This window comes from Sturnira hondurensis, unplaced genomic scaffold, assembly GCF_014824575.4.
Source record: "Sturnira hondurensis isolate 20B ecotype Veracruz unplaced genomic scaffold, ASM1482457v3 Scaffold0025168, whole genome shotgun sequence".
NCBI classification, from domain to species: domain Eukaryota; kingdom Metazoa; phylum Chordata; class Mammalia; order Chiroptera; family Phyllostomidae; genus Sturnira; species Sturnira hondurensis.
Genome location: NW_028097799.1, coordinates 276,819 through 299,906, shown reverse-complemented (window position 1 = coordinate 299,906; position 23,088 = coordinate 276,819). Strand labels below are relative to the sequence as shown.

Below are 23,088 nucleotides of genomic sequence, written 5' to 3'. Positions count from 1 at the left end.
TCTAACTACTTACTAAAATGTAAAGCTATTTCTGATTAGTTTAGTAGTGATATGTTATTGTTTTGATACTATATAATAAAAAGTGTCAATATCTGGAAGATTCCATAACTCATTAAAATCAGTACTGTCCAAATGACCAGTGTGTTGCAAAATCATGTATGGCTAAAAACTCCATCCCAAATATAAGACAGACCAATGGATTTTAATGTAAGTAAGTACAGAAAATTGTTGGATATGATTTCAGATTCCATACCGCAAATAACCTATGAGAAACCTAGTATCAAAGGAGAATATTCATAATTATTTTAGAAGGCTTTTAAAAATTCTCCTTCCACCCCTGGCTGGGTGGGCCAGTTGGCTTATAGGTTGGAGCATCATCACCAAAAGGTTGAGTGAAGAAGTTCTATACCCAGTCAGGGCATGTACAGGAGGCAAGTGATCAATGCTTCTCTCTCTCTCTCTAAAATCAATAAACATATCCTTGTGTGAGGAATTAAAAAAAATTATCCTCCCTTTCCCAACCACCTACCTTTATGAAATCACATTTTCTTACACTTTGTCTGAAACAATTTATTTCGTTATCTCCACAGCATGAATGCACAAGCAGCTATGAAAATCTAGCTAACTTGTAACTCAGGGACTTGAAAAGATTTGCAAAAATGTTATTCTTCACACTAATTTTATTTTGGACAATTTTCATGAAAAATCAACAAATGTTTAAATAAATATAGTTTTATATTTTCTGAAGTATATTTTCTAATATAATAAGAGAAATAGATAAAAATCTACACAGCCAAAGCTCTGTGGAGTCCTCAATAATTTTTAAGTGTCAAGAGGCCGTAAGACTGAAAATTTGAGAACTGCTGATTTAAATAAAATATAATACATCCATGCAAGAGACTACTATGTGCTATTAAAATAATAGTGTGGATTTTCCTGACATAAAAACCAGAAAGCCATGAAAGAAGGGTGATATTAGACTCCATAAAAGTAAAAAAAATCTAAAAAATATAATTCCACAGTCAATATTAAAAGCCAAATGATTTGGACAACTCATTTTCAACTTAATCCCCCTCTTGGATGATTTAGCATTCCCTCATATTCAATGCTTGGAAATGAAAAGATAACCTAAAAGAACTAAACAGACTACCCATATAGTCTGTTTAAAAACACAAATGATCAATACAATATGAAAATGTTCTGAAACTTCAATGAAAAAACCACAGATTTAGACCAGTAAGTGTTTTCTCAGATCAGAATGACAATCTAGCAATAATTATAAAGACTGATGGTTGACAAAGATACAGAAAACAGGAACTCTCAAATTCTTAAAAGTCTAAGCTGCTAAAAGAATTCGGCAGTATTTATAAAAGTAGTCTTTAACCTACAAAATCTGAAATTTTATGCTAAAAACATATTCACACAGTGTGCGAAAAAAATGTATTTTAAGGACTATAAGACACAGTGGATTGTAAGACACACCTAGGTTTTAGAGGAGGAAAATAGGAAAAAAATTTTTTGAAGCAAAAAATGTGGTGAAATATTTAATAACCTGCTACCCTGCTCCACTGCTGCCCCCTCTGCAAGCCAGGTAAGCTACATTCAGACTGTAAGATGCACCCCCCTTCTCCCAAATTTGGAAGGGGAAGTGTGTCTTATAGTCTGAAAATACGGTGTATGAGGATGTATGCATATAGCACTATTTGTAAAAGAAAAAAAATCTATATATTCATTAATGCAAATTTGGTAAAATACAAACAAAAAAAGTACGACCACCTATATAGAAAGCATACATGTGCACACTGGAAAGTTTTAGAATACCAACCAAATTTAACACTGACTACTCCTCCTCCAGGGAGTGGAGAAAAGTAAAATGAGGAAGATACCTGAGAAGAGCAGGTATCTTCTTTACTTTATATACTTGTACCACACTAACTTAATTGCTATAATTATTAGAGATTATATTTTAAGAAAAGCAAAATAAATTCTGCAATATTTATAAAAATAAATGATGAGAAAACTACCAAAATCTGAACCATTAAGCATCTTAGAATATTTTCCCAGTGATGTTCATCATTTTACACAAGTAAAATTTATAAAGAATATAAAATTCTCAAAGACTTCATTTAGTACTTAATTTGTTTATCAATGAGGCCACTTTCAGAAATTTCTTCTTAGCCTTCATAAGCTGTGAGGGATATATGCCTTAATAATGTCTTCCCACAGTAACAGCAACATTAAGAACATACAGCTAAAAGGCATAGAGAACTAGTTTTTAAAAGACACTAATAAAAGATGAAAAAAATACTTTAAGGGTTTCGATGCTAGAGTGAGGATGAATTATATGAAATTCCTGCTAATCACTATTTCCCCTTAATACCTTTGGTATAGTGCCTTCCTAAGGAAGGATTTTATTCTTTATGGATTATTTTTTTTTCTTAGTGATCATACTTCTTTTATTTTAGATTTTATTTATTTATTTTTAGAGAAAAGGGAAGGGAGGGAGAAAGAAAGGGAGAGAAACATCAGTGTATGGCTGCCTCTCATGTTGTTCCCTACTGGGGACCCAGCCTGCGACCCAAGTATGTGCCTTGACTGGGAATCGAACCAACGACCCTTCGCTTCACAGAACTGTGCTCAATCCACTGAGCTATACCAGCCAGGGCCCTTTATGGGCCCTGATTTGATAACTACTACTGATTTGATAACTCACTCACTAGCAGACAATCACCATTGTGTAAAGAATGAATTATGTTCCTCACTGAGGGATACCCTAAACCATAGGTCTCCTATGAAAATGACATAGAACACGTTTGGACTATTATTTCAGTAGGTCTTCTGTAATAATGAAGAAATGATTAAAAAAACATTGAGACCATAAAGGTAAAATGTATTTTTTAGATAAGTGAAGTTAAATTATAGGCAGGCTTATGAGATCTTTAAAATAAAGTAAAAATGAGGGGAAACCAAAGGAACTGAATGAAATACTTAAATATCTTCAGAAGTCAATTCCAATGTACTTTCCTCCAGATTCTTACAATATTTATATGTTGCCATTTTGTTCCCACCATCAGCTCTCAGTGAATTCGTGTAAATGTTTATTACATAAACATGAAAGACAATAAAGTAAAAAACATACAGGGAAGAGGTGGGGCAAAGTTGCGAAAACCATGCAATGAACTACCACTCCAACTACTGTTATTGTAACTATGAAAACATTAATTCACCTTAGTGTCTCTTAACTGGTCTCAAATACGAACCAACCAACCTCCAGACTCTAAACCCCTAAGGTCTCCCTTTTCTCCTTCATAGCCAATTTCAAAGTGTCTATTCTTGCTCTATACATTTTTGTATCTTCTATTTACTTTTCAAACTACTCCTATTTTTTCCATCATCTACCCACTACTAACCTTTTTCATCCTATGTTAGCAAACACTTTTTATTGTTTAATCCAATTGGCATTTTTAGACTATTTTATTGTTCAATTAGTATTTGATCTTTTTATATATGTATAATTTATATAGTCTCTATGTCTGCACCATCAAAAAAAAGAAGAAGAAGAAATCCCCCATTTGCTAACAAAGCCTTTCTCCTGAGTCAAGTTCATTTCTTAAAAGAACTTATTTAATACTGTGGTTACAATTACCACCATCAATTATTAATGAATTTCAAACCAACCTCTCAATCAGTTCTTTCTGAGCTCAAGATTCATACATAAAAATGCTTATTGGACATGGATCATCCAAGTAAAAATGGAATCCTCAACCTGACCTATCTGAAACTAGTCTCATCTAACTTTTCCCTCCAAACCTGTCCTATTCACCATTTATGTTGTTGCCTAAATCAAAAAACTATGTGTCCATACACTTACCTGTTCTGTAAAGGATGTTTAATATAGTGTTCTGGATTAGCAACCTCCTGGTTAGATTCTGTTTTCTCTTCTTCTGTAGGCGGGGGATTAGGAGTAGGGGTGGTTTCCTAGTGGAAAATAATAAAACATTATTTAAAAGTTCTTAATATATTTTAAACAGCAATACTCTAAATAAACTTGATCCACTAATGACAATATTATCTTTTAAAGAAGAAATTTCAGTCCTGGCCAGTGTGGCTCAGGTGATTGGAGCATCATCCTGTAAACCGAAAGGTCGCTCATTTGATTCCTGGTTAGGGCATATGCCTGGGTTGCGGGTTCAATCCTCTGGGTCAGGGCATGGGCAAGAGGCAACCAACCGATCAGTGTCTCTCTCTTGTATCGATGTTTCTTTCCCTTTCTCTAAAATCAATAAGCATGTCCTCCAGCAGGTGAAGATAAAATAAAATAAAAAATAAAATAAAAATTCAAAGACCACAGACCAACCTATTAGAAGAGCTCCAGACTCTTCATTCTAGCACATCTTCATTAAGAGAAAAGGGTTTCTCAAATTAAAAAGTATAATAATACTACATATAGTTATCTTCCACTATCAAAAAGATTGTTAGAGACCACACAACAAAGCTGAGAAAATAAACTATCTTTCTTAACATACCATTATATTAAAGTACTGGATATGGAAGTAGAGAGGGGGAAAAACACAACTAAAGTGTGGAGAGTACAACTACATTACATTACAATAACCAAAAGAAGTTCATTAAGTGATCAAGCCAATGATCAATACTACACATGAAAGCCCTTGCCTTCACGTCATACTGTTATGATACATGGTAACTTAAAAGTTCAGTAATTTTTGTCATTTCAACTGGCCCAATTCAAAAAAGCTGAACATTGGCCTGAACTTAAATCTTTTACTAGGTTAGACATACTTAATACTATCATTTAATGTCAGAAAAGAAAGAAGCCTGGGGATAATGGGTGTTTTCCACACTGCTTCAAGTAACACTATCATAAATTAGGGTCAACAAAACAGAGGGCCAAGGAGAGTCACTGGATGCTCATACCAAAAAAGAGGGAGGATGCTACAAGAGTTTGGGTATCAGATTTAAAAGGCAATAAAGCAACAGATATAGGTTCACTATAAGATTATGTAAATCAGAGATGTATGATTTAAAAGATCTCAGAGCAGATAGGTGGTAAGTACTTATTTTATAAAATACACTTTTCTTAATAAGATGGTATGTTCAGGAACTACTTCCTACCAGGCTAAAGTCACTCATAAGCAGGGCTATGTCTTGATTTTGCTCACAACTGTAATGACAATGAACAAACACAGTGCTATACCCAACTGGAACTTACTGGATTGATTATTTAACCAAATGAATTTAAATGTTTACAGAGTATTTGAGGCCCAAAAATTTACAGAGTAGTCAACGCCTTAAAATTTCCAATGGTTCCTACCAGTATTTCCTCATCACAGTCCATTTATGTCTTCACACAGATGATAATTATCAACTGTCATTCCTTACCCCACTTGATTAAAACTAATGATGGTCTCCAGACAGAGACAGTCTCAATGAAGAGAAAACAGAGAGAGTTAGGAACTGACAAGGGACAGGGTAAAAGTGAGCTGCAGAGAACCGAGTCTCATAAATCTATCTTAAAGTCCCCTACAGGTCCTTGGTGGACTCCTAAACTGGGATGTTCGGAGTGCAACTCTGAGTGGCCTAGCAGAGAACAACTGAGCCAAGATTTCAGAGGTTGGAAATCCTCAACTTTCAGATGAACTTGGACGACCACGCCCTAGGAGTCAAACAAAATGCATCTGCCCAACAAATCCTAAAACCAATTCATGACAGGAACAAGGTAAAAATAAACCTAAAAATTAACTACTTTCAAGAACCAAACTCTGCATTCTTCAAACTCTTCAAACGATCAAGGCATTAAATTTTCCATGGAGGTCCATCCCAGACATAATCCAGATGATGGAGTTGTCAGACAAAGACTTACTGTAATAACTACAATTACTATAGTAAAACATGAGATCAGGGAAAATGATTTAAAAAAATGAGTAATATTTTTTACCAAAAAACATTTATTAATGTTAACATTATCATGTAATGTCTAATATCCACAATATTCCTGAATATTTTTTCATTGATAGCTTCTCTTTGTTTTTTATCCAGTTTTTGAGATATAACTGACATAGAACATATAAGCTTAAGGTGTATAGCAGAATGATTTGACCTACATATATTGTAAAATTATTACAATAATTTTAGTTAAAAACCATCAACTCATGTAGATACAACAACAACAAAAAAGAATCAGATACACATTATGGAACTGCCAACAAGATGTCTGAAATTAAGAGTTCACTGGACAAGTAACAACAGACTGAACTCAGCTGAATGTAGGGTTGGTGAAGTCAAAGACAAGCCAATAAAAAATATTCAAACAAACCCAGAGCAAGGGAAAGGATAGACAGTAAGGAAAAGGCGGAAGAGGTTAAAATGTTGAAGGACAAGGGGCAAGAGAATGGGACACAAACAATACAAAAAAGATAAACCCAAATTTACCAAATCTCATCAGAACCTCATGCCACAGACAAAAAGCTTGGGGAACTCCATGTAGTAGAAATATACAAATGAAACTATACGTGGGCACATAAGACTCAAACTGAGTTACTGAACTAAAGATGAAGAGATAATATTAAAAGCAGTCAGGAGCCCTGACTGGTGTGGCTCAGTGGGTTGGGCATCATCCCACAAACTGAAAGGTCACTGGTTCTATTTCTGATCAGGGAACACACCTGGGTTGCAGGCCAGGCCCCCAGTTGGCAACACATGTAAGAGGCAACCAACGGATCAATATATGTCTTGCACACTGATGTCTCTATCCCTCTCTTATTCCTCTCTCTCTCAAAATAAAGAAATAAAATCTTTTTTAAAAAGCAGTCAGGAGGGGTGAAAAAAGAACATATACACATTACATTCATAGAAACAGCTAACAGTTAACTTCTCATGAAAGCCATAAGACAAAAAGATGACATGCTATTACTGTTAAAAACAGTTAACCCAACATTTTTACTTAAAAAATTTATTTCTTTTTAGACAGAGGGGAAGAAAGGGAGAGAGGGAGAAAAACATCAAAGTGTGGTTGCCTCTTGTGCACCCCTTACTGGGTACCGTGGCCCGCAACCCACTCAATGCACCCTGACTGGGAATCGAAACGGTGACCCTTTGGTTTGCATGCTGGTACTCAACCACTGAGCCACACCAGCAGGGCAATGTTAACAGAATCTCACCGAGGAAAAAATATCCTTCAGGAATGAAGAATAACAAACTCACATAAACAGACTACCCCTGGCACCCCACACCCTGGTGGTCCAAGGAAAGATGAACACCAAAGAAAAATCTTCAGGCTGGGGGAAAAATTCCAGATTTTAGAAGTACATAGAAGTAAAAAAGAAAAAGAAAAACAAAAGAAAAGGCCATTAACAGTGTAAAGGTGCAATAACAATGATGCTTTGTGAAGTTTAAGATAATAATGATGGATCTGCCAAAGGAGTAGACATATCTATAGATTTACAACATTGGGTGTGTGAGTAAAAGCTACTCTTCTTCTCCAAGTTAAAAAACTGACTTCTCTTAATAAACTAAAAGACAAATGATAAGAAAAAATTTACTTATAACTTCAAAATCCTCATTAGAAGCCATAATTGCACAATATTTATTAAAACATTTTACCTCAGCGGCACATAAAAATGGGTTAATTACAGCATGGGATAATTCTAAGTTTCATGGAGCCCAAAATATCACCCTTCTTTTTGGTTATTCATTTGAGTTTTCAAAGTTAGGAGAATGATGGAAGACTAAAATATATTAGAAATCTGTAGTCATACAGAAACTAAAAGCAGGTAATTCAGAAAAAAATACATCCAGTTCCTAGAATTAAAAATGTTCTTTTGAATTAAAGGTCCTACTTTAATTGGTGTTTTACTAAGAATATATAATCGTAAATTTTTCCTGTAACTATAATAGCTACTCATCTTTAAATATGTGGGTGTATGCATCAATAGGATACCAATTATTAATCTTTCAGTCTTCACTTTTAATATATAAATGTGCTACATTTTAGGAAGAATGCTCTAAAATACTCTGAAAATGTTTATTAACCACAGAGAATTATCTTCTCAATTATTTGAAACTTTATAATGCAAGCATAGTATTGGTATTTCTGTATAAGCCTTTTATGTTTCTTCCTACAGTTTAACAGTCTCATGTTCAAATTTTTAAACTATAGCAATTTCTCAAACCCTCTTGGTAAAGCAAAAGTTTTAACAGCCAACTGTTTCCAGGCTACAATAAAAAATACTAAACTACTCTGAAAATACCCATTCACATGACACAGACCAAGTAAGATTTAGAAATCATGTCAGAAATTACTTATGAAAACATTAAAATTAAAATCTGTATAAAAGAGCATACTTTCCTCAAAACAAATTTTCTCTCAGAACAAAAAAAGGAACAATCATCTTTTTTTGTTTTGTTTTGACTGATTTTAGAGAGAAGGTGGGGAAAGAAAGATGTGTTCTTTTGTGTTCCACTTATCTATGCATTCATTGTTGCTCCTTTTTTTTTATTTTCTTAAATGTTATTGATTATGCTAATACAGCTGTCCTAATTTTCCCCCTTTGTGCTCCTCTACCTGGTACCCCTCCCTCCAGCAATCCCCTCCCTTTAATTCATGTTCATGAACTAAATGAATTTAGTTCATGAATTTAGTGCATGAATTTAGTTCATGCACTAAATTCTTTGATTTCTCCATTCCCTACATTATTCTTGATATCCTCATCTATTTTGTACCTAGCATTTATGTTTCTTAATACCCGCACTTTCCCCCCGATCCTCCCCACTCCTCTCCCAGCTGATGACCCTCCAAATGATCTCTGTATGTATGTGCCATGACCAGACATCTAACCTACAACCTTGGTGTTTTGGGTTGAAGCTGCAACAAATTGAACTATATCTGGCCAGGGCTCAGCAATCCATTCTTTATCAGCAGAAATTTAAACTAAAAAGCTTAGTATTAACCACTCATCCTATAAGTTTCTTGATTTCACAGTTACATTGTAAATTATTGTAAAGGAAAAAGAGTGTGGGGACTTCCGCCAAGATGGTACTGTGCCTTCTCCCACAACCAAGTTTGAATACAACAAAGGTTTAGTAAACAAAGACACAGCCAAAGAACAGAAAACTGAACTATACAGAAGTCCGACAACAACGAACCGTTCAACCCGGACCAGTAAGAGGGGCGGAGCCAGCACTGGATCAGGGTCGGGTAGGAAAGATCCCCTGACCCCAGGCGCCCAGGCAGCCGGCTGACCGCGATCACACATTCGTGCACAGATAAACCAGCAGAAGAGTGAGCAGTGACACAGACCGTGCAGGCCCCGCCCCCCCCCCCCCCCCCCCCCCCCAGCGGGCAACCCAGTGAGTGCTCAAGGCCGCTGACTGACGGTGGTCGCACATTAGAGTGCAGTGGGACGGACCGCGAGGCCCCGGTGGCAGGAGGCGGCAGAGGGAACCACCACTGCTTTCCTTTGACCCCGCCCCCACATACAGCGTCACAACCCAGCAACTAAGTTGCCCCGCTCTGGTGAACACCTAGACCTCCGCTCCTCATATATAACAGGCACAAACAGTCCAAAATATGGCCCAAGAAGAACTCAAAAGCCCCAGAGCCGATAACTCTAAGCGACCAAGAAATAGCCAACCTATCAGTTGCACAGTTCAAAACACTGGTGATCAGGATGCTCACAGAACCGGTTGATTATACCTACAGCCAAGATTGCTGTATCCAGCAAAGCTTTCATTTAGAATGGAAGGGCAGATAAAGTGCTTCTCAGATAAGGTCAAGTTCAAGGAGTTCATCATCACCAAGCCCTTATTATATGAAATGTTAAAGAGACTTACATAAGAAAAAGAAGATGAAAAATATGAACAGTGAAAGGACAGCAAACTCACAGTTCTTAACAACCACACCTAAAACAAAAGCAAACCAAGAGGACAGCTAGATCAGGAATGGAACCACAGAAATGAAGAATACATGGAGGGTCCAGCAACAGGGGGGTGGGAGGAGGAGAAGGGTGGAGAAGGTACAGAAAATAGCATAGACAGTAGGTAGAAAACAGATGGGGGGAGGGCAAGAATAGTAGGGGAAATAAAGCATCTAAAGAACTTGAGACACGTGGTTATAAACTAAGGGGGGGAGAATGGTGGGGGAGGGGGTGTGCAGGGTGGAGGGGAATGAAGGGGGGAGAGAACAACTGTAATGATATAATCAATAAAATATATATATAAAAAATAGAAATAAAGCTGCCTGTCATATCCTCTGGCTATTTTTCTATTAGGTTGTCTTTTAAAATTTATTTGTAATTACTTTTTCAATACTAAACCATGTCTATTACATAAATGGAAAAAAAAANACAACCACACCTAAAACAAAAGCAAACCAAGAGGACAGCTAGATCAGGAATGGAACCACAGAAATGAAGAATACATGGAGGGTCCAGCAACAGGGGGGTGGGAGGAGGAGAAGGGGGGAGAAGGTACAGAAAATAGCATAGACAGTAGGTAGAAAACAGATGGGGGGAGGGCAAGAATAGTAGGGGAAACATAGCATCTAAAGAACTTGAGACACGTGGTCATAAACTAAAGGGGGAGAATGGTGGGGGAGGGGGTGTGCAGGGTGGAGGGGAATGAAGGGGGGAGAGAACAACTGTAATGGTATAATCAATAAAATATACATATAAAAAAATAGAAATAAAGCTGCCTGTCATATCCTCTGGCTATTTTTCTATTAGGTTGTCTTTTTAAATTTATTTGTAATTACTTTTTCAATACTAAACCATGTCTATTACATAAATGGAAAAAAAAGAAAAAGATTGTTAAGACACTGATGAATGAGACATGCCTCATGCTAAAATCATTTTCTGTTCATTTAACTTATTTTGTTACTGATCTAACATTTCAGTAAACGGAAGGCATTCTATATAGATATGGAATGCTGAGCAGAAGGATAAGCAAATTAAGAACTGAAAAGGATGATGGCTTTGTAATTTTTAAAGCAGTAACACCAACTCTCAAACTTCATCCAAACTATGAGTTTTTACTTGATAGGCAACATTTACTAAGCAACAGCTATCAAGGAAGTTGTTACATAGTTTTATATACATTATTTCAATATACTACATATTATCTCAATATATTCAGTCTTCACAATTCTATTTTCTCTCCTCTTCAAAAATGAGCCCTGGGAGGTTAACATGTCCTAGCTGTGTGCCACATTGAAATCCAGAACTGTCAGCGTTCAAGGCTAGAGCGAAACTAGGCCATATGCCCTAGTTCCACCTGTTTGTTGCTTCAGCATTATTACCAGAACCTTCGTTCTCTCAAAGGTACCCAGAGACGGATGTAATTATACACTGTTACCAAGGTACATAGGCAGCATAACCCTATAGCACATACTATGCTTTGTACCACAGCCGGAGGGCAACACCTTCACTATATTGCAAGTACATGACACTGCCAGTAAACTAGAAAAAAAGGCATGGATGGTACACCTCACCCTCCCCCAACACACATAAAAACCCCACTATTAGGGAAAAAGCAAGTAAATGTCAATGTTTAATTATAGTGAGTTTACATTATTATACAAATTACTTGTCTATGTGAACAAATGCCTCAGATATACATTTACATATAAAATAAAAGTTTCTTTCATGAGTACGAATAACTAACACTGAGGGGAAAAATTACTTAAAACAAGTAAGGCAGGTAAACAAACTTCATAATACTTTACTTTCTCAATTTCCAAGAATTCAGTCCCTAGGTCTCTTTTTAGCAAAGGATGCATTCCTCCCCCACCCCTCCCATATGTAAATTAGTATAATCAACTAACTAGTACAAGAAAAAGTGGAGTCTCATCACCTGCCTTCTAAAGAATAAAAAATTTACTCTGAACACTGAATACTACCCCAATTAATCAATTATTTTGGCTTTTAGTGTTCAAATATATGTCCATAGTAAAGAAATACCAGCTAACACACATTTCACCAGCCAAGTGTACTTGTAGATTTTGCAGTTCTTCCTAGTCTGCAACAAATGATTAAAATGGTAACCTCTGTGCCCTAAATTAATAAGTTGAAGTAGAAAAACAGCATATGGAAATTTAGCAAAGTTTAATGTGCTGCTCATATGGAGAAATCTTTTTCATGCAAAGGACTGTTAAATCGCATGTATCAATCTCTATTTTTTTTAGAATAGTGGCATTTAAAAAATAGTTTATTTATTTACTTTCAGAGAGAGGGGAAGGGAAGGAGAAAGAGTGGGAGAGAACCATCAATGTTGGCTGTCTCTTGTGTGTCCCCTACTGGGGACCTGGCCTGCAATTCAGGTATGTGCCCTGACTGGGAATCGAACTGGTGACCCTTTGCTTCGCAAGCCCATGCTCAATCCACTGAGCTACACCAGCCAGGGCATCAGTTTTTATTATAAAGACAGTATTCTTTAATAGTCTTTCAGCTACTGTAAAATGACATCTAAACAAAAAAAATACTAGAAGCTGAGGTATAGAGAGAGGGGCACTCTATAGAGAGAGGGGCTATGATGATTTGTACAAATTGGGTTATGTCTAAAAATATTGCAAAATTTAGTATGTAGATATTCAATCTATTAGATCATTATAACCCAATTTGCTGACTTAAATGGCTAGCACAAGACTCTTTCATGAACAGAGTTTATTAACTTTATTGTAATAGCCATATCCAGGTGCTCAACTGGGTTAGAGCAGGGGTGGGGGAGCCACATCAACCTTGAGTTGCCTTCAAAGGGCAGAATGTAATTTTAAGACTGTATAAATGTAACTTACTCCTTAACTAGGGGCAAGGAGCTTGGAGCTGCCACCGGGTAGAAACAAGGTTCCAGGCCGGATAAAACAAGATGGAGAGCCACATTTAGCCATTGGGCCTTGTGTTTGCCACCTGTGGGTTAGAGTGCCATGCCAATACACCAAGGTTGTAGGTTTGATCCTGGGTCAGGACACATGTAAGAAGCAACCAATGAATGCATAAATAAGTGGAACAACAAAACCAATGTTTCTCTCTAAAAATAAATTTTAAAAGTTTGTTGTAACTAAAAACAGACATTTCTAGATCAAGCTATACTTAACTGCATTTTACTCATACATTAAGAAAATCCCTACAAGCCACACTTGAATTCTTTTTTAAAAAAATATTTTATTTATTTATCTTTAGAGGGGAAGGGAAGGAGATAGGGAGAGAAATATCAATGTATGGTTGCCTCTCGTGAGTCCCCTGCTGGGAAATGGCCTGCAACCTAGGCATGTGCCCTGACTGGGAATCGAACCACGATACTCTGGTTTGCAGGCCCGCACTCAATCCACTGAGCTACACCAGCCAGGGCACTTGAATTCTTGTAGAATACAATTTTGCAACTTGAATGTACATGTCCTTAACTCTTAATTACTCGAAAGATTTGCAGGCATCTTGTCCATTTAAAATAAATGAATTCTTAAGGTAGCACTAATATCTATCAACTGTATTCTGAACATCTATATAGCTTAGGACAAAATTTCAAATTTCAGAAAGGAAAGAAAGTGTGAAAAAAGAGATAGAAGAAATGTGATACTGTAGAATGATAACAAGGCAAACAAAAAATTTAAATGTTAATGCTACTTAAACCAAAGGCTACCAAAAGACTCATATTTAAAAATAATTACGAAAAGGATGCTTACAGTGTGGAAATATGGCCCTGGCCATTCAAGACTCATGTGTGAGTGTGGGATGGGGCGGGGGGAGGTGGTGGGAGGGGATGGAGTGGAATCACTAAAAAAGATGAACATTGTAGCCAGGGCTGCAGCACTGAGGCTGGAAGATGAAGGTAAAGGCACTGCCAAGACTGGAGGTTCTATAGTAGGGATGTCAAACTCATTTTCACCCAGGGCCACATCAGCCTTGCAGTTGCCTCCAAACGGCAGAATGTAGAGCTTCTTGCCCCTGATTAAGGAGTAGTTATATTTACACAGTCCTAAAATTACATTTGGCTCTTTGAAGGCAACCACGAGGCTGATGTGGCCCCTAGTGAAAATGAGTTTGACACCCTTGTTCTATAGGACAGTATGAATTGGAAGAGGGTCACTTTTCTTCTGATGATTAAGGAACAGAAGATGATAATGAAAATGAAGTTGAATGCTGACAAAAACACTGCATAAGCTAAGGTTGGACCTAATGCAGACTGGGCAGGCTTGGGGCTAAAATCCTTCACAAAGTAACTCCTAAAAGTAAATAAAAGAGAACTTCCCCAGTCTGTCAAAGGAAATAGACTTCCAGGAAATACAGGAAGCTCAGAGAGTGCCAAAGAAGTTGGACCCAAGAAGGAACACACCAAGGCACATCATAATTACATTAGCCAAGACCAAAATGAAGGAGAGAATCCTAGAAGCAGCAAGGGATAAGGGGACAGTCACCTACAAAGGAGTACCCATCAGACTGTCAGCGGATTTCTCAAAAGAGACCTTACAGGCAAGAAGGGGCTGGAAAGAAGTATTCCAAGTCATGAAATCCAAAGACCTACAGCCAAGATTGCTTTATCCAGCAAAACTTTCATTTAGAATGGAAGGACAGATAAAGTGCTTCTCAGATAAGGTCAAGTTCAAGGAGTTCATCATCACCAAGCCCTTATTATATGAAATGCTAAAGGGACTTATCTAAGAAAAAGAAGATGAAAAATATGAACAGTGAAAGGACAGCAAACTCACAGTTCTTAACAACCACACCTAAAACAAAAGCAAACCAAGAGGACAGCTAGATCAGGAGTGGAACCATAGAAATGAAGAACACATGGAGGGTTAGAAACAGGGGGGTGGGAGGAGGAGAAGGGGGGAGAAGGCACAGAAAATAGCATAGATGGTAGGTAGAAAATAGATAGGGGGGAGGGTGAGAATAGTGGGGGAAATACAGAACCTAAAGAACTTGAGACACGTGGTTATAAACTAAGGGGGGGGAGAAGGGTGGGGGAGGGAGTGTGCGGGTGGAGGGGAATGAAGGGGGGGAATAGAACAACTGTAATGGTATAATCAATAAAATATATTAAAAAAAAGTAAATCTACTACTCTGGTCAAAACAAAGACATGGAAAAGGAAAAAAAAAAGTTAAAGCAGAAGAGACTAGGGAAGAAAAGAGAATAGCTTGATAAGAAGCAGGAATGTGAAATGATGTGCAGAGCCAAGCCAAATGTTGCCAAAGACAGAGAGGAATCATCAGAGATTTCCAATGATGGATGTTGTACAATTATTCAACGTTCTTCAGAAGTATCAAAAGAATGTTGATGAAAAGGTTAAAGAAGATGGCAGCTCTAGTAGAAAGCAAGGTAAGCTGATTATCAACTGTTTTCAAGAAAGATTTCATCAGTGTTTTGAGAGCTATGCATGCAAGAACAAACTAGAAAAGTTCAGTGAGAAAGAACTCAAAAACCAAAGGAGAGAGCCCACATTCACTGCTGGTAGGAATGTGAAGTGCTACAGCAACTATGAAAACTAGAATGGAGACTCCACAAAAAATTAGTAAGAGGGTGACCAAGTAATCCAGCAACCCCTCTTCGGGGTATCTACCCCAAAGCTTTTAAAACATTTACTCACAAAGATACATGCACCTCTATGTTCACTGCAGCATTATTCAAGATGGCCCAAGACATGGAAACAAGTGAACCGTCCTTCAACAGATGATCGGATAAAAAAAGATGTGGTACATACATACAACAGAATACCACTCAACCGTAAGAAAAAATTAGGGAGTACCATCTGTACCAACATGAATGGATCTTGAAATATCATGCTAAGTGAAACACAACAGATACAAAAAGTGAAGAACCACAAGAGTTCATTCAAATGTAGAATATAAAACTGAAAGCAACAAATAAAAAAAAAAAACAAAGAAGAAGAAAAACAAAACTCAAACACAGACAACAGTATGGTAGTTACCAGAGCGAACGGGGTTGGGGATTAGTAAAGGATACAGGGGGTCAAATATATAGTGATGGAAAATTCAACATTGGGTGGTCGACATACAATGCAATAGACAGATGAAGTGTCATAGAACTATTTTTGAAACCTATAATTTTATTAACTAATGACACCACAATAAATTTAATTAAGAAAGAGAAGAAGGCAGCAACAACCCAGGATTTACAAGTCTATGTGATTTTATAACGTGAGCATCCATGAAAGACTGGGACAAAGAAAGTGATGAACCAGATAACAGCTAACAAGGATAAGGATAATGGCACAATGCTATACAGGAAATACAAAGTGCATCATTTTATTTTTCCTAGAAAAATACTTCATGTTCTGAAAGTTGGAGAATTTTAAAGATATGATTTTTAAGAAAGACTTTTACTACTACCAACTTTGATGTTTCCCCCTTCACATAAACTTGCTAAAATTATTTTTCAAACTTTTCATATGCATTTTGCCGTGATTATTACAAATTTACAAATTGATCATGGATATTCAGGTTCTGTCTCAATGTTAACGTTACCAATGTTTCCAGAAATGCACTATTTTAATTAAAATGAATTGCTTCAAGTTAAAAAAGTGTAAATTAAGGTTTTTAAAATAAAGAATAACTGTAAAGGTTTACATAAATTGACCATTATACAAAAGTAAAAAGTACTTCAAAATACATCAATCAATAATGCCCTGGCCAGGTGGTTCAGTTGGTTGGAGCATTATCTGGTACACCAAAAGGTTGCAGGTTTAATTCCCATTGGGGCACATACAGGAGGCAAAAAAAATATCAATGTTTCTCTCTCTCTCTAAAATCAATAAACACATCCTCAGGTGAAAATAAAAATATATATTAATAACATTAGGACAAGCATTTACAGTGCACAAAATTATAATGTTTCTAGTAACATGGTAATTTCTATTTCAATTACTCTTTAAAGCTTTATAATTATAATTTGAAAGACAAATATTTTAATAAACTCAATTATTGCTTCTAAGTTTATTTCTTTAAAAAGTTTGAAAAGCATAAACAAAACTTAATATTAAATGTTAGTTTAAAAATCGATTTTACACCCTGGCTGGTGTAGCTCAGTGGATTGAGCGTGGGCCTGCGAACCCACACGATCGGGGTTCGATTCCCACCCAGTCAGGGCACATGCCTAGGTTGCAGGCCAGTTCCCAGCAGGGGATTCACAAGAGGCAACCATACATTGATATTTCTCTCCTTCTCTCCGTCCCTTTCCCTCTAAAGATAATAAATAAAATCTTTAAAAAAAATCAACTTTACATCAGTTACACAAATAAGTAGCTGAATTCTTTCTAAAATTCTGTTAAAGTTCTATGATGTTAAAAGTTAATGGTTAAAATTTTTACGTAAACTACAGTTTTAGGGGAAAAAGGGTATCTTTTTATACTCCAAATATTTAAATTACCTTTCAAAAGAAATTAACGTTTTTTCTTTAAAAAGTTAGAAAAATGAACCAAAAAAACACCTCTACCTAAAAATAAAAAGTTAGCCGTGGCTGGTGTAGCCCAGTGGATTGAGTGTTGGCCTGGGAACCAAAAGGTCACAGGTTCAATTTCCAGTCAGGGCACATGCCTGGATTGTGGCCACATCCCCAGTTGGGGGCATGCGAGAGGCAACCGATCAATGTTTCTCTCCCGCTCTCTTTCCCTTCCTTCCCCTCTCTCTAAAAATAAAAAATCTTTAAAAAAAAATTAGTCACTGTTTCAGTGTCTCCAGGTTTACAGAGTAGGTCATATCCTTCTAGTTAGCTTAAGTTAATGAACTATCAAGCTTCCAAATGTAAAAAGATCTGCATAAACTTTTCCATAGTTATTTCTTGGTGATCATGGTATCTCCCCTGCCAGATAAGTATTCCATAGTTATTTCTTTAATCCAGTAGATATAATAAATTTTTACTTTCTTCAAAGAAACTATGAGAACACAGTTTTATTACTTTATATTAGTAAATAGAATAATACACATACACACAGACACACAAACGCGCCAAAAGACATGACCAAAAGGTAATATAAATTATGGTGTTCATGATATGGGCATTAAATGTGATGTTTGGGGAAATATTTTAAAATGCTAATATAAATGTAGGAAAAAATGATTACAGAAATGTACAAAAATGAGCACCTTTACTTTTGAGGGGAGAGGACACATTTTACTTTTAATTTTAAGATGTCCTAAATATACTGTGATCCATTCAATAAAATATTATTCTATGCTAAAAATGGCTATCATGCTCTGAAAAGACACAGAGGCCCTGACTGGTGTGGCTCAGTGGGTTACACATCCTCCCTTAAACGGAAGAGTGGCCAGTTCAATTCCTGGTCAGGCACAGGCCAGGTCCCCAGTTGGGGGCATGCAAAAGGCAACCAATCAATGTTCCTCTCTCCCTTTCTCCCTCCTTTCTCCTCTCTCTAAAAATAAATAAATAAAATATTTTAAATAAAGAAGACACAGAGAACCCTTAAATGCATATCTGTAAATGAAAGAAGACAATCTGAAAAGAGCTATATACTGTATAATTCCAACTATATGACATTTTGGAAAAGACAAAGCTCTGAGGAGAGTAAAAAGACTAGTGGTTGCCAGAGGTCAGAAGGGATGTAATAGCAGAGGACAGAGGAACTGCAGGCAGTGAAACTACTCTGCACATACTCTGCATGATAAATGCATGCCATTACACACTTGTCCAAATTCACAGAATGTACAAAAGTAAATCCTGATGTAAACTACTGACTTGGGGTTATGATGATGTGTTGATGTAGGTTCATCCAGTGTTAACAAATATACCATTTTGGTGTTGATATTGATAATGGGGAGGATGCGTGTGGGGGGGGCGGTGCAGAAGGTACACAGGAAAGTACCCTCTGCACCTTTCTCTCAATTTTGCAGTAAAACCAAACCTGATCTAAAAAATAAAGTCTATTTAAAAGGGCACCCAGACGAATGCAGTGAGAAAAAAATAATCCAAACAGGTAAAGCAAAAACCTACCATAGGACACCTAGTTGTTGAAATGACTGATAAGTTTTATTTTCTTCATACCAATCTGTTTCAAATTTATTATAAAGAAGTTATTCTGAAGCCCAAATATATATATTTGAGTCTATTTCTGGACTGCTCAGTCTATTCCAGTGCTGTGCCAGTGCCCACGCACCAGCATTACATTTTTACAAATTACGGTACTTAGGCTCAGTAAATGTTTTTTCTCATTGAAGAGCAAGTTTCCCATTGCCCCTCTGAACTTCCTTTCCAGAAATTCACTGCCGATTCTCATTTATTTATTCTTTCAAATAAACTTCACAATGATTTTATAAAGCAGGGGCTTGCAAACTTTTTCTATAAAGAGTAAGTATTTTAGGTTGGTGTTCTAGCACTTATTCTTTTGTTTTATAACTCATTACACAAAAATAGCCTTAAGGTAGGTTTGTGGGATCCAACATAAAGTGTAGGTCCCTATCCACTTTCAAAAGAGTTTGGCATTTTGATGCAGTTTGTACTGAATTTAGGTAATTCAGGAAAAAAAAATAACATCTTCCCCAAATAAATCATTTTCAAAACCAAATTATATTCTTCATGTATTAAAATCCTCTAATGTATTTCTAGGTAAAGTTGCATAGCTTTTATTTATGAATCCTGCAAATTACTTGTTAATAAATATATGTAATTCCTGGGCACATGAGGACACTAGCATCTGGGTACATGAATGCCGCAAATTGCTCACTGAATTTTCTATTCCTGGGCAACTCCTGCTCAAGGTGGAGACACAGTTGAAGATGGCTTGCCTCCTCACACAATCACATGAAAATTACAACTAAAATAAAGAACCACCATCACTCAGAACTGTCAGAAATCAAGTTGAATGGAGGTCTGACAACTATGGAATTAAAGAAACCATATCCACCCAGACTGGTAGGAGGAGCAGAGACACCAAAAGGGCTGAATCCGAATCCACATCCACATGTGTGGATAAAAATTCAGGAAAGATATCTCAGGAGCAAGGAGTCCCAGTCCCACACCAAGTCTCCCAGCCCAGGGTTCCAGTTCCAGACCCCCACAATTTCTGGCTGCAAAAACCAGCAAGGAACTAAGTCAGTAGAAGAAACTTCTGGAGTCCCAAGCAATTCCCCATAAAGAGCCCACGGACTCAGACTCTTTCCCTCTCAGTTCCACCAATGGGATAGGAGCTTGAAAGGAACCATTGATAAAAAGCACAGAAGAAAGTAAACTGTCTGGCACCAGGGCAAGAGCTGGGGGACAGCTTTGTTCTAGACAGAGAAGCAGGCAGAGGCCACTGTCCCTTTTCTGAACCCTCTCACCACAGGGCCACAAGCCAGCACACTGATGCCGTATCTGAGACTCCATCAACCTAACACTGTTTGCTCTGCCCTGGAGATCCCCAGAAACTCAGTCCCACCCAACTAATAGGCCCACCGGGCTGCTTTTCCATATGAGTAGCTGGTCTTAGCTTTTGCTTCACAACTTCCTAAATCCTCCCAAACAAGCAAAAGCCCGCCTTCAAAACTTCCTAAATCCTCCCAAACAAGCAAAAGCCCGCTTTAGTGAGCCTCCAGCCCTGGTACCTCCTGCTAAGTAGCCCCAGACCTGGCACTAGTAGCAGCCAGCTTAGAGTCACAGCTTGGCTTCCCCTGAAAATCTCCAGGCCCAGCACAAGTAGCAGCCATCTCAGATTGCTCTGGCAGGGTGGTCCTACACAAAACACAAGCAGGGACTGACCTTGGCCTGCACCACCCAGGAAACCCCAGAACCTACATATCCAGTGGACAGCTACAGACCACATCAGTGTACCACCACCCTGCCCCTGCACAGCTATTCCTCCATGAAGGGCAGAGGTTGGTGGTCAAATAGTCACAGCAGTCCTTGCAGCTGACTGGCCTAGGTAAATTTCTCTTATTGACCGGCCAACAGCAATCAAGGCTCAATTACAAGAGGAGGGTGTACTCAGCACACACAAAGGGCACACTTCGAGTATCCAGCCTGGGTGATAGGGGAGGCTGTGCAGTGGACCCTACAGGACACCTACTGCATTAGGCCACACTACCAAGACAGGGAGTCATAGTAGCTCTACCTAATACATGGAAACAAACATAGGGAGGCTGCCAAAATGAGGAGACAAAGAAAAATGGCCCAAATGAAAGAAGAGACCAAAACTTCAGGAAAAGAGCTATACAAAACGGAAATAAGCAATCTATCACATAAAAGAGTTCAAAACACTGTTTACAAGGATGCTCAAGGAACTTAGTGAGAACCTCAACAACATAAAAAAGGTCCAGTCAGAAGTGAAAGATACACTAATTAAAGAAAAATTTACAGGGAAACAACAGTGGAGCAGATGAGGCCAAGAAACAAATCAATGATTTGCAAGATAAGGAAGCAAAACCCAACCAAGCAGAACAAGCAAAAAGCATCCAAAAACAGGAGGATGGTGTAAGCAGCCTCTAGAACAACTTCTAGAGTTCCAACTCTTGCATCACAGGGGTGCCAGAAGGAGAACAGAAGGAGCAAGAAATTAGAAATATATTTGAATAAATAATGAAAGAAAACATTCCTAATTTGGTGAAAGAAATAGGCATACAAGTCCAGGAAGCACAGAAAGTCTCAAAGAAGATGGATGCAAAGAGGCCCACTCCATGACATATCATAACTAAAATGCAAAAGGTTAAAAATAGAAAGAGAACCTTAAAAGTAGCAAGAGAAAACCAGTTAGGTACCTACAGGGGAATTCCCATAAGACTGACAGCTGATTTTTCAAAAGAAACTTTGCAGGCTAGATGGATTGGCAAGAAATATTCAAAGTCATGAAGAGCAGGGACCTATAGCCAAGACTAATCTACCCAGCAAAGCTATCATTTAGAATTGAAGGGCAGAAAAATAGCTTACCAGACAAGAAAAAACTAAAGAAGTTTATCACCATCAATCTTATTATATGAAATGTTAAAGGGGCTTATTTAAGAAAAAAATCCATACTATAAACAATAAAACAACAATATGTATTATTGAATTGTTGAATCTATAAAATAAACTAAGATTACAGGAAGAATAGAGACAGAATCGCAGATACAGAGAGTGGTTTTTGATGGTTGCCAAAAGAGAAGGTGGTGTAGAGGGAAATAGGTGAAGGGATGAGGGGATTAAGACATACAAATAAGTAGTTACAGAATATCTATGGGGATGTAAAGTACAGTATAGGAAAAGGAGTAGCCAAGAACCATATGCAAGACCCACAGACATGAATGATGATGTGGGGATTGCCAAAGAGAGTGGGGAGTGCTGGTGGAAGAGGGCAAATGTGGAAAAATAGGGACAACTATAAAAGTGTAATCAATAAAATATTTAAAAAAAATAAATTTACCATTCCTAGCATTTTTTGTCGAGTTAGAAAAAATGTTACGCTGCATTCTCTAACCAGAATGCAATATTAAGTTACTTCTAAAGTTTCATGATAAGCCCTGGTTGATGTGATTCACTGGATTGAGTGCTGGACTGTAAACCAAAAGGTTGCCCGTTTGATTCCCCATCAGGGAACATGCCTGGGTTAGGGGCCAGGCCCCCAGCAGAGGGCATGTAAGAGGTAACTACAAGTTGATATTTCTTTTTCTTTTTTTAAATATATTTTATTGATTATACCATTACAGTTGTTCTATTCCCCCCCTTCATTCCCCTCCGCCCGCATACTCCCTCCCCCACCATTCTCCCCCCTTAGTTTATAACGTGTCTCAAGTTCCTTAGATGCTATGTTTCCCCGACTATTCTTGCCCTCCCCCCATCTGTTTTCTACCTACTGTCTATACTATTTTCTGTACCTTCTCCACCCTTATCCTCCTCCCACTCCCGTTGCTAATCCTCCATGTGATCTTCATTTCTATGGTTCCACTCCTGATCTAGCTGTCCTCTTGGTTTGCTTTTGTTTTAGGTGTGGTTGTTAATAACTGTGAGTTTGCTGTCCTTTCACTGTTCATATTTTTCATCTTCTTTTTCTTAGATAAGTCCCTTTAGCATTTCATATAATAAGGGCTTGGTGATGATGAACTCCTTGAACTTGACCTTATCTGAGAAGCACTTTATCTGCCCTTCCATTCTAAATGAAAG

The 23,088-nt window shown here is 37.5% G+C and overlaps 1 protein-coding gene across 1 annotated transcript in view; it reads right to left on the bottom strand.

Moving 5' to 3' along the window:
• EIF4E (eukaryotic translation initiation factor 4E) overlaps window positions 1–23,088 on the bottom strand; it is a 49,352-nt gene that overhangs the window by 12,845 nt on the left and 13,419 nt on the right. The window contains exon 2 of the mRNA XM_037039123.1: window positions 3,872–3,978. Coding sequence (XP_036895018.1) covers window positions 3,872–3,978 — 107 coding nt within the window. The remainder of the gene's footprint in view (window positions 1–3,871; window positions 3,979–23,088) is intronic.